Source organism: Pristiophorus japonicus, chromosome 1 (assembly GCF_044704955.1).
Source record: "Pristiophorus japonicus isolate sPriJap1 chromosome 1, sPriJap1.hap1, whole genome shotgun sequence".
NCBI lineage: Eukaryota > Metazoa > Chordata > Chondrichthyes > Pristiophoridae > Pristiophorus > Pristiophorus japonicus.
In genome coordinates this window covers 479,759,044-479,771,740 of record NC_091977.1, presented here as the reverse complement: position 1 = coordinate 479,771,740, position 12,697 = coordinate 479,759,044, and the positions used below count along the sequence as shown (strand labels likewise).

General features: G+C 46.7%; 1 protein-coding gene across 1 annotated transcript in view; it reads left to right on the top strand.

Moving 5' to 3' along the window:
- The window catches only part of setd2 (SET domain containing 2, histone lysine methyltransferase), a 232,785-nt gene that overhangs the window by 35,313 nt on the left and 184,775 nt on the right, over nucleotides 1-12,697 (top strand). Inside the window, exon 3 of the mRNA XM_070887830.1 lies at nucleotides 10,974-10,989. Within this exon, the coding sequence (XP_070743931.1) occupies nucleotides 10,974-10,989 (16 nt within the window). The remainder of the gene's footprint in view (nucleotides 1-10,973; nucleotides 10,990-12,697) is intronic.

Here is a 12,697-nt window from a genome sequence, read left to right as displayed (position 1 = left end):
TGTGAGGTTATCCACTTTGCTGGTTAAAAACAGAGTGACAGACTATTATCTGAATGGTGACAGATTAGGAAAAGGGGAAGTGCAACGAGACCTGGGTGTCATGGTACATCAGTCATTGAAGGTTGGCATGCAGGTACATCAGGCGGTTAAGAAAAGAAATGGCATGTTGGCCTTCATAGCGAGGGGATTTGAGTACAGGGGCAGGGAGGTGTTGCTACAGTTGTACAGGGCCTTGGTGAGGCCACACCTGGAGTATTGTGTACAGTTTTGGTCTCCTAACCTGAGGAAGGACATTCTTGCTATTGAGGGAGTGCAGCGAAGGTTCACCAGACTGATTCCCGGGATGGCGGGACTGACCTATCAAGAAAGACTGGATCAACTGGGCTTGTATTCACTGGAGTTCAGAAGAATGAGAGGGGACCTCATAGAAACGTTTAAAATTCTGACGGGGTTAGACAGGTTAGATGCAGGAAGAATGCTCCCAATGTTGGGGAAGTCCAGAACCAGGGGTCACAGTCTAAGGGTAAGGGGTAAGCCATTTAGGACCGAGATGAGGAGGAATTCCTTCACCCAGAGAGTGGTGATCCTGTGGAATGCTCTACCACAGAAAGTAGTTGAGGCCAATTCACTAAATATATTCAAAAAGGAGTTAGATGGAGTCCTTACTACTCGGGGGATCAAGGGGTATGGCGAGAAAGCAGGAATGGGGTACTGAAGTTGCATGTTCAGCCATGAACTCATTGAATGGCGGTGCAGGCTAGAAGGGCCGAATGGCCTACTCCTGCACCTATTTTCTATGTTTCTATGTTTCTATGTTTCTGGTTTACCTTTCCAGAAGAAGGTGCAACCACCACCTTGTTCTTTGGGCTGGCCTTGCCCTGCCCTCCGGGTCTCACTTAGGGCAGCGACGTCGAAGCGTCTGAGGTCCCGGGCAACGATGGCGGTGCGACGTTCCGGTCTGTCGCTGTTGGGGTTGTCGTTACAGGTCCCGAACTTCATTTTGAAGGGTGGAAGATGCCTGTGCATGAGTTCTTTTAACGTGGGGTGGCTGTTGCACACCAGCTACCACGCGGGCTTAGCAGAGCAAGGTCTTGGCCCAGTGGCAAGGAGATCCATGACGACTGGAGACCAGGCACTGTTGTATGGGCCGAGTTGCCTAAGGTGGGATGTGAGCCGGAAACTCGGCGCTGAGCAGCGCCCTTCGGTGAGATGGTGAGAGTTCCGAGGCGTTTAAAGTGAGGGTGAGTGATTTGGGGTAATGCTTCCCTCTGCCAGGTATTCGCTCCTGACTGAGGGCAGGCATTGGGATGGCCAGAGGTCCAGTTCGTAGAAGGAGAGGTCAGAGTAGCCGCAGCCATTGTGCGCACCACGTGCTTGCCAGGGGCTCCGCAGTTGAGTGGGGCCAGTGGCGGAAGGGAGGCTAGAACGATGCCGGAGGGAGGGAGGCCCGAACGTCACTGGAGGGAGGGAGGCCCGAACGTCACTGGAGGGAAGGAGGCCCGAACGCGAGGGCGAAGAGAGAAGATAGGACCCAAACCTGGTCGGGGATGGGGTGCAACAGCTGAGTCGGCCACGTCCAGTGGGGATCAAAAAGCGAAGGTCCAGTTGGAAGGTCTTGGCAGCAGGGAGGTCAGTCCGAAAGCTAAGTCCGACTGACACTCAATGATGAAGGTGAGCAGGCATGGTTGGGGGATGGGCAATGGGCCCAGGTAGCTACGCTTACAGCATGAGTTTTAGGGGTAAGGGAGATACTTTCGGGGTAGGAAATGAACCCAATCTTAGGACCAGGTGGGGCTTAAACAGTGAAGGGGGGAGGTTGGGGGGAGAGAGGAGCGAAGGATGGCAGCAGATGGCCAGGAGAAAGTTTGTTCAGGGAGAGCTCCCTCGGGAGCTGCCATCCCGTCCGCCATCTTGTTTGCATTTATGCATCTTGTTTCCATCTACAAGATGCACTGCAGCAACTTGCCAAGGTTTCTTCGGCAGCATTTCCAAAACCCACGATCTTTACTACCTAGAAGGACAAGGCAGCAAGCGTATGGGAACGCCATCACCTGCAAGTTCCCCTCCAAGTTACACACCATCCTGACTTGAAATATATCGCCGTTCCTTCATCGTCAGGGGGTCAAAATCCTGGAACCCCCTAACAGCACTGTGAGCGTATCTTCTTCACACAGGGCTCAATTTTCCCCAAAGCTTTTTTTTAGAAAACATAGAAACATAGAAAATAGGTGCAGGAGCAGGCCATTCAACCCTTCGAGCCTGCACCGCCATTCAATGAGTTCATGGCTGAACATGAAACTTCAGTACCCCATTCCTGCTTTCTCGCCATACCCCTTGATCCCCCGAGTAGTAAGGACTTCATCTAACTCCCTTTTGAATATATTTAGTGAATTGGCCTCAACTACTTTCTGTGGTAGAGAATTTCACAGGTTCACCACTCTCTGGGTGAAGAAGTTTCTCCTCATCTCGGTCCTAAATGGCTTACCCCTTATCCTTAGACTGTGACCCCTGGTTCTGGACTTCCCAACATTGGGAACATTCTTCCTGCATCTAACCTGTCTAAACCTGTCAGAATTTTAAACGTTTCTATGAGGTCCCCTCTCATTCTTCTGAACTCCAGTGAATACAAGCCCAGTTGATCCAGTCTTTCTTGATAGGTCAGTCCCACCATCCCGGGAATCAGTCTGGTGAATCTTCGCTGCACTCCCTCAATAGCAAGAATGTCCTTCCTCAAGTTAGGAGACCAAAACTGTACACAATACTCCAGGTGTGGCCTCACCAAGGCCCTGTACAACTGTAGCAACACCTCCCTGCCCCTGTACTCAAATCCCCTCGCTATGAAGGCCAACATGCCATTTGCTTTCTTAACCGCCTGCTGCACCTGCATGCCAACCTTCAATGACTGATGTACCATGACACCCAGGTCTCGTTGCACCTTCCCTTTTCCTAATCTGTTACCATTCAGATAATAGTCGTGTCTCTCTGTTTTTACCACCAAAGTGGATAACCTCACATTTATCCACATTATACTTCATCTGCCATTCATTTGTCCACTCACCTAACCGATCCAAGTCACTCTGCAGCCTCATAGCATCCTCCTCGCAGCTCACACTGCCACCCAACTTAGTGTCATCCGCAAATTTGGAGATACTGCATTTAATCCCCTCGTCTAAATCATTAATGTACAATGTAAACAGCTGGGGCCCCAGCACAGAACCTTGCGGTACCCCACTAGTCACTGCCTGCCATTCTGAAAAGTACCCATTTACTCCTACTCTTTGCTTCCTGTCTGACAACCAGTTCTCAATCCACGTCAGCACACTACCCCCAATCCCATGTACTTTAACTTTGCACATTAATCTCTTGTGTGGGTCCTTGTCAAAAGCCTTCTGAAAGTCCAAATATACCACATCAACTGGTTCTCCTTTGTCCACTTTACTGGAAACATCCTCAAAAAATTCCAGAAGATTTGTCAAGCATGATTTCCCTTTCACAAATCCATGCTGACTTGGACCTATCATGTCACCATTTTCCAAATGTGCTGCTATGACATCCTTAATAATTGATTCCATCATTTTACCCACTACTGAGGTCAGGCTGACCGGTCTATAATTCCCTGTTTTCTCTCTCCCTCCTTTTTTAAAAAGTGGGGTTACATTGGCTACCCTCCACTCGATAGGAACTGATCCAGAGTCAATGGAATGTTGGAAAATGACTGTCAATGCATCCGCTATTTCCAAGGCCACCTCCTTAAGTATTCTGGGATGCAGTCCATCAGGCCCTGGGGATTTATCGGCCTTCAATCCCATCAATTTCCCCAACACAATTTCCCGACTAATAAGGATTTCCCTCAGTTCATCCTCCTTACTAGACCCTCTGACAACTTTTATATCTGGAAGGTTGTTTGTGTCCTCCTTAGAGAATACCGAACCAAAGTACTTGTTCAATTGGTCTGCCATTTCTTTGTTCCCCGTTATGACTTCCCCTGATTCTGACTGCAGGGGACCTACGTTTGTCTTTACTAACCTTTTTCTCTTTACATACCTATAGAAACTTTTGCAATCCGCCTTAATGTTCCCTGCAAGCTTCTTCTCGTACTCCATTTTCCCTGCCCTAATCAAACCCTTTGTCCTCCTCTGCTGAGTTCTAAATTTCTCCCAGTCCCCGGGTTCGCTGCTATTTCTGGCCAATTTGTATGCCACTTCCTTGGCTTTAATACTATCCCTGATTTCCCTTGATAGCCACGGTTGAGCCACCTTCCCTTTTTTATTTTTACGCCAGACAGGAATGTATAATTGTTGTAATTCATCCATGTGGTCTCTAAATGTCTGCCATTGCCCATCCACAGTCAACCCCTTAAGTATCATTCGCCAATCTATCCTGGCCAATTCACGCCTCATACCTTCAAAGTTAGCCTTCTTTAAGTTCTGGACCATGGTCTCTGAATTAACTGTTTCATTCTCCATCCTAATGCAGAATTCCACCATATTATGGTCACTCTTCCCCAAGGGGCCTCGCACAATGAGATTGCTAATTAATCCTCTCTCATTACACAACACCCAGTCTAAGATGGCCTCCCCCCTAGTTGGTTCCTCGACATATTGGTCTAGAAAACCATCCCTTATGCACTCCAGGAAATCCTCCTCTTCCGTATTGCTTCCAGTTTGGCTAGCCCAATCTATGTGCATATTAAAGTCACCCATTATAATTGCTGCACCTTTATTGCATGCACCCCTAATTTCCTGTTTGATGCCCTCCCCAACATCACTACTACTGTTTGGAGGTCTGTACACAACTCCCACTAATGTTTTTTGCCCTTTGGTGTTCTGCAGCTCTACCCATATAGATTCCACATCATCCAAGCTAATGTCCTTCCGAACTATTGCATTAATCTCCTCTTTAACCAACAATGCTACCCCACCTCCTTTTCCTTTTATTCTATCCTTCCTGAATGTTGAATACCCCTGGATGTTGAGTTCCCAGCCCTGATCATCCTGGAGCCACGTCTCTGTAATCCCAATCACATCATATTTGTTAACATCTATTTGCACAATTAATTCATCCACCTTATTGCGGATACTCCTTGCATTTTGACGTACTTGAAGAGTTACTCCCGTGTATTTGGAGCCCAAGTACGGCAAAAAAAAATGTTCTTAGTTTCCCCATTGGGTCTCTTCATTTTGGCGCCGCCTAACCTGTCCTTTGGTTTTGGGGGTGGAGTTTTGATCTGCGCTAGAAAGATCGGGTTGCCACAGTAACCAGGAACACAATGCGGGCTGAGGCTGCAAAGTGAAACATACAGCCTGCTCGCAGCACATTAACATATATTGCAGCAACTTGCCTCCAATTATTAAGGTGCCCCCACCCCCCATGCCAATCCCTGCCGCTATCCCAGGCCGAAGGGCTTGCCTTTCTGTTTCCCTAGCCCGCCCTGAGTGGCTTGCCAGTCCCACACCCCTCCTGCTGCTGCTGTCCGGGCATCTACTGCACTTACCTGCGCCGTTTTCCTTACCGGCACTGATTTCCTTAGCTCGCCAGAAGGTTTTTCTACAGAGGCCACATACGCTGGCCTAAGAAGACCTGGAGTAACTCTCAAATGGCCAAACTTGCCTAACTAGCCAGAATTGGTGCGGGTGGCAGGTTACGCCCCCTTTGGCTGAAAAAAAACACACCTAAAAGAAAATCGTAATTAACTGATAACGCTGGTGCAAATTGATCGGGGAAACTGTTTTTTTTTAACAGGCCAAAAAAAAACGGCCTGCTCCAAAAAACGGCGCAGATCACAGGAAAATTGAGCCCATAGACTAGCGGTTCAAGAAGGCAGCTCACCACCACCTTCTCAAGGGCAATGAGGGATGGGCAATAAATGCCGGCCTTAACATCAATGCCCACATCCCAGGAACGAATAATTAAAAAAAAAGTTATAAAATTGGCTGGTGGGTTAGAGTCGTTTAGATTCATTTTATCAGTTTACTTATCTCTGACCTTCCTCCCCTCCGCCCCTCCACCACCCATCCTCCATTCTGAGGTAAACAAAATGCTGCCAAACCAATGTTGTGTTTCACCTACTTTAAAGAAATACATCACTGTAATTTAGCGATATCTTTTATAATTGAGGCTTCTGAATGTTGATGAGAAGAGACTCAGTGTTGCTCGGGAAAATATTTTGTGTGTCAAAAATAACTTTGAAAAGCTTGCTCATAGTCAATGGCTATTGTTTCTACTAATGCACGTAATGCTACAGAAAAATTCTACCTTTTTTTTAAAAGAGCAGTTGACTTTAAGATAACAACCTTCTATTTAGTCTTATGATTATTTTAATATAAACTTTGTGGTAATGAAGAATGCATCACTTCAGAATCAGGAGGATGGTTGTGAGTTAACATCATATTTTACAACCACCAAATGTCTTAAAATGCATTATTTATAATTTTTATTTAAACTGGATGTTTTGGCAACTTGAATAAACAATACCAAAGAACTCTGCTTTAACAAAACCAAATGACTGGGGAGAGGGGGGGGGGCGGGGGCTGAAATTCCCCTGTTCTGCGCCTCCGGGGGGCGCTAATGGGGTGCGAAATTGCAAGGGAGTTAGCGGAGGTGCGAACACTGTAGTGCTGCATCCCTGCTTCCGGAAATGACGTAATCGCTGAGCGCGGCGACCACTTTTCAGCCAATTGTCTAGCGTGCCATGAGGCCACCGCGGGCAACACCCCCGCCAGCCTCTCAGATCGCGAACTGGGTCCGTGACACCTCTCAGGGTGGAACGCTGCGCTGCGCACTGCAATCTTTGTTTTTTCCCGACTCACCGGTCAGGCCACATCTTCTCTGGATCTGGGCCGGAGGGGGAAGGGGGCCTGGGGGGTGCGGTGGGGGGGGCGGTGGTGGGGGTGGGAGGGGAGAGAAAGAACTTGGATTTATTTAGCGCCTTTCATGACCTCAGGACATCATAAAGCACTTCACAGCCAATGAAGTACTTTCGAAGTGTCGTCACTGTTGTAATATAGTAAAATGTGACAGTCATTTTGCGCACAGCAAGATCCTAGAAACAACACTGAGCTACATGATCAGATAATCTGTTGTTAGTGATGATTGAGGGGTTAAACATTAGTCAGGAAACCGGGGAGACCATCCTTGTTCTTCGAAGAGTGTTTGAAGACCAGACCCTCAAAACTGCCACTAAGCTCATGGTCTACAGGGCCCCCTGTATGGCTCAGAGGCATAGACCATGTACAACAGACGCCTCAAGTCGCTGGAAAGATCCTAAAAATTCCCTGGGAGAACAGATGCACCAACATCAGCGTCCTCGACCAGGCCAACATCCCCAGCACTGAAGCACTGACCACACTTGATCAGCCCCGCTGGGCAGACCACATCGTTCGCATGTGAGACTCCCAAAGCAAGCGCTCTACTCGGAACTCCATCACGGCAAACAAGCCAAAGATGGGCAGAGGAATCGTTACAAGGTCAGCCTCAAAGCCTCCCTGATAAAGTGCAACATCCCCACTGACACCTGGGAGTCCCTGGCCAGAGACCGCCCGAAGTGGAGGAAGTGCATCCGGGAGGGGGGTGAGCACCTCGAGTCTCGTCACCCTCGAGAGCATGCAGAACTCCAGCTCAGGCAGCAGAAAGAGCATGCGGCAAATCAGTCCCACCCACCCCTTCCTTCAACGACTATCTGCCCCACCTGTGACAGAGACTGTGGCTCTCGTATTGGACTGTTCAGCCACCTAAGAACTCATGTTAAGAGTGGAAGCAAGTCTTCCTCGATACCGAGGGACTGCCTATGGTGATGATGATCTTCGAATAGTGCCATAGGACCTTTCACGTCTATCTAAGCGGGCAGACGGTGCCTCGTTGTAACGTCCTTTGTATGTGGTTTCTTAATCTGCTTCTGCTACCCTGGCCTCTCACCACTCCAGCAGGTGGGATGTCATGGAGGCCTTGAGAGGATTTTGGCATCTGCATGTGATGTGTAACTAGATTGGGAGTTACATTGGAATCTACTTTGTGGCCTAGTGCAGGGGACGCCAACGGTGGAATGTCACTTCGGGGTTGCGCTCCTGATTTGGATTTAACTCCACGCCCGCCCCGTCCCACCCTCTATTGAATTGTTGATCTCGGCCTGTTTATCATGGGGGCGGGGGGGAGAAGCACCACCAGTGTTCAGCTTGGTCGGGGGGGGAAGGGGAGTTGTGTGAAACACGGTCAGGGTGAGGGGGGTGAAATTAGAGGGCAATGTACCCCAAAAATAAACCTCAAAGCAGTGCTGTACACAGTAGGAACTGGTCGCAGACTCTAGGCATAGCAGCAAGTATTGGTGAAAAGTGTGAACGCTATTTTTGATAGAGTTGACATCTCTTTTATCCTTCTAAATTCTAAATGAGGCTACCATGTGAAAATCTGAGCAGGTGTACCACCAGAGAATACCCTGGCCATACTACAATTGGTCTCAATGTCTGTGGGCAGGGGAAGGGGTCAATAAGCCAAGGGCATTTCTTCTGGTCACCTCATGCAGTGCAAGCGAGTAAAGGTAAGGGTTCAACTCAACTTTAGCAGGGTCTCCTAATAATAAGTTGCAAGGATTGGTGTATGAAGGCGCATTGAAGGTTTGGGCACGCCCCAACTGGAGTAGAGTTGGGGAACCAACTCTCAGGAAGGATGTGTTGGCCTTGGATGGGGTATAGTGCAGATTCACCAGGATGATACCAGAAGTGAAATTATGGGAACAGCTTGCAGAAAATTGGCTTGTATTCCCTTGAGGTTAGAAGGACAAAGCGTGATCTAATCGAGGTATTTACAGAAAAATGATTTCTTCAGGTGGGGGAATCCAGAACAAGAGGGCATAATCTGAAAGGACATGGCTTGCATGCTTCAGGTTCGTCATGGGAACGGGCTCATTGAAACAAATAATTTAAAATGCCAGGGTGGGAGCGGGCTTGGGTTTTTAAACACAAAAACCAGAAATATCATGCTTCCGGATCCAGAATAATGCGTAGTACGCTTCAGTACAGCTTCTGGCCGTTGGCAGCAGTCACACACAATCTGAAAATACAAGCACGATTCAGGAGTGAAATCAGGAGGCACCTTTTCACACACAGTGTAGTGGAAATCTCAAACTCTCTCGAACCCAAATGTCTGTAGCTGCTGGGTCATATGAAATTATCAAGACTAAGATCGATAGATTTTTGTTGGGCAAGGGTATCAAGGGATATGGAATTGAGGTACAGATCAGCCATGATCTAATTGAATTATGTAACAGGTTTGAGGGGCTGAACAGCTTACTCCTGTTCCATGTTCCTATGTAGTAATTACAAAAAGAACTTGTATTTATATAGCCCCTTTCACATTCTCAGGACATCCTAAAGAGCTGCACAGCCACTGAAGTCACTTCTGTAGTCTAACACAGCAATTAATTTGTCACAAACAGCAGTGAGATAAATGTTTTTGTGAAGTTGGTTGAGGGATAAATAAGAACATTATTGACCACCTTCAAATGGTGTCATGGAATCTTTAACAAAAACCAGGACAGGTAAATCAGGGTATCTAATTAATGTCACATTCGAAAGATGGCACCTCCGACAGCGCAGCACTGTCAAAGAAGTGTCAGCCTAGATTATGTGAATGGGACTTGGACCCACAACCTTCAGACTCTGAGGTGAGTAGATGTCAAGTGAGAAGAGGATCAAGCTCTATTGTGATGCCCTCCTTGGTCAAATATCCTGCAGGTGTCTTGACTCTGAAATGGAGTATGGTGACTTGGACCAAGGTCCTACGGTATGAGAGCCCCCAAGACCATTGAAGGAGAAGGAGTCATTTTCTGCTTGTTGTGCTCTGTTGTCTATTCACTGAAACTTGAGTGATTAATGTTCGAGAGTTTGCACCTTGGTGTCTCTGGTGATCTCGGTTAGTAAGGGTGAGGGTAGGGGTGGGGCACAATAAAGAGGGAAACTAGGATTCTCGCTCCTGACTGCTACCCAGTCATTCCTGGGTGAAAAGTCCATGTATGTGGATGGTGGGGGCGGTAAGGATTGGGGTCTATTTGTGATAAATAACCGGTTATATAACCTTCTATCTTGCAAGTAAAGAATAGTCAATCTGATCGATTTTTTAAATCGGGTGTGGCAAGGCCGGCATTTATTGCCCATCTTCGTTGCCCTGAGAAGTTAGTGGTAGGCCGCCTTCTTGAACCCCTGACAAACTGTCTTGCTGCAGTTATACAGGGCATTGGTGAGGCCACACCTGGAATACTGCGTGCAGTTTTGGTTTCCATATTTATGAAAGGATATACTTGCTTTGGAGGAAGTTCAGAGAAGGTTCACTAGGTTGATTCCGGAGATGAGGGAGTTGACTTATGAGGAAAGGTTGAGTAGGTTGGGCCTCTACTTATTGAAATTCAGAAGAATGAGAGGTGATCTTATCGAAACGTATAAGATTATGAGGGGGCTTGACAAGGTGGATGCAGAGAGGATGTTTCCACTGATAGGGGAGACTAGAACTCGAGGGCATGATCTTAGAATAAGGGGCCACCCATTTAAAACTGAGATGAGGATGAATTTCTTCTCTCCGAGGGTTGTAAATCTGTGGAATTCGCTGCCTCAAAGAGCTGTGGAAGCCGGGGACATTGAATAAATTTAAGAACGAGGTAGACAGTTTCTTAACCGATAAGGGAATAAGGGGTTATGCTGGCACATTTCCTTCCCTAAAGGATATTAGTGAACCCGTTGTTTATTTACTACAGTACTACCGTGTACCCTCCGAGCTGCCGGAAGATTCTCTGTCCCAATTAGACACTAACGCAGGGAGAATGCGCGCCTTCAGGAGAACGGGGCAAAGTACAATCTGTGTCTAGTTATAATGTTGATGTAATTGTTCCTTTATTTTTAGTGTTTCTTTTTTTGTATTAGAACAAGTTTTTAACCTTGTGTTTTTTCCTGTTTTTTTTTCATGGCTTGCCTGATCGTCTGCAACAGCGAAGACGAAAACGCAGTAAGGATTTAAATAATGTTCAATTAACTAATTTAATCATTGCGAGAGAGATATACAAATAGAAAGATCGATCTGTTTGACAAAGATCTGGCCAATTTTAATCTTTAGCCTAATTCAGAATCCTGGCTTCAGTGGGATACAAAATGTACAAACAGCTATCTGGGAGATTTTTAACATTTTTTAGTGGAATTTCTTTTGTGCTCATCAAAGTGAGGAATTTCCATGTCGAATAAACCAGCTACCAGTTTTGAGACCGAGGGCAGGTACAACAGGGTTCGAGACAGAGTAAAACTCTCTTTACACTGTCCCATCAAACAAGGGCAGATATAGTATAGGTTCAATACAGAGTAAAGCTCCATCTGCAGTACCCCATCAAGCACTCCCAGGACAGGTACAGCACGGGTTAGATACAGATGTAAAACTCCCTCTACTTTGTCCCATCAAGCAAAGTTTCAAACCCAAGTAAAATCATTTCAGCAACGAAACAGCTTAAGAAAAGAAAACTTGCATTTATGGAGTATCTTATGTCATCTGTCAGAAACGTAAAAAAAATGCTTCACGTACAATTAGCTACTTTTCAAGTGTCGTCACTGTTGTAACATGTGGGAAACGCAGCAGCCAATTTGTGCACACCATGGTGCCATAAGCATCAGTGAGATGAATGACTAGTTAATACGATTGTTTTTGGTGGTAGTGGTTGAGGGAAGAGTATTGTCCCGGACACTGGAAAACTTTTCTCTTTGAAATCGTGCCATGGGATCTTTAACATTTATGTGAGAGCGCAGCTAGGACTTCAGTTTAACGTCTTATTGAAAGATGGTACCTCCGACAGTGCAATACTCACTCAGTACTCCACTGGTGTGTTGGCCTGGATTATGTGCTCAAGTCCTGGAGTGGGACTTCAATCCACAACCTTCTGACTCCAAAGAATGCCTTCCCTGCACCAGAGTGATATTTTTCCATTTCCCACATCCTGTGGCCGCTGAGTGAGGTTGCTGGTTTAATTATGGTTACATTAATCATTTCTTTTGAATCACCTTTTTAAGTTATATTATTTATTAGTTAATTGTTTAAAAAAATGCTTACATGGCTTTTGATAGCTCCACTAGTTGAGGCAGAGAGTTATACAGGTGAGGAAGGTTCCAGGTTCTGCCCCTGGCCTGGGTGGAGTTATGGTACCGATCTCAGCCAAAAGAACAATAGGAAGCTTAAGGTTATCCTCAGTGCCCTGTGTTATGCCACCCTGATTTGCTATCCCTCCACCCTGTGCTCTTCCTCTTTGTGTCGACTCTCGTTGTGGTGCAGTTCCAGCAATGCCTTCCTGTTCCATAAGAACATACAAGAACATAAGAAATAGGAGCAGGATTAAGCCTTACGGCCTTTCGAGCCTGCTCTGCCATTCAATAAGATCATGGCTGACCTTCGACCTTAACTCCACTTTCCCGCGCGATCCCTATATTCCTTGATTCCTCGACCTTGGCCTTGAATGTGCTCAACGACTCTGTACCCACGTCCCTTTGGGGTAGAGAATTCCAAAGATTCACAATTCTTTGAGTGAACAAATTCCTCCTCATCTCAGTCTTAAATGGCCTACCCCTTATCCTGAAACAATGCCCCCTAGTTCTAGAGTCTCCAGCCAGGGGAAACTACCTCAGCATCTACCCTGTCAATCTCTCTCAGTATCTTATATTTCAATGAGATCATCTCT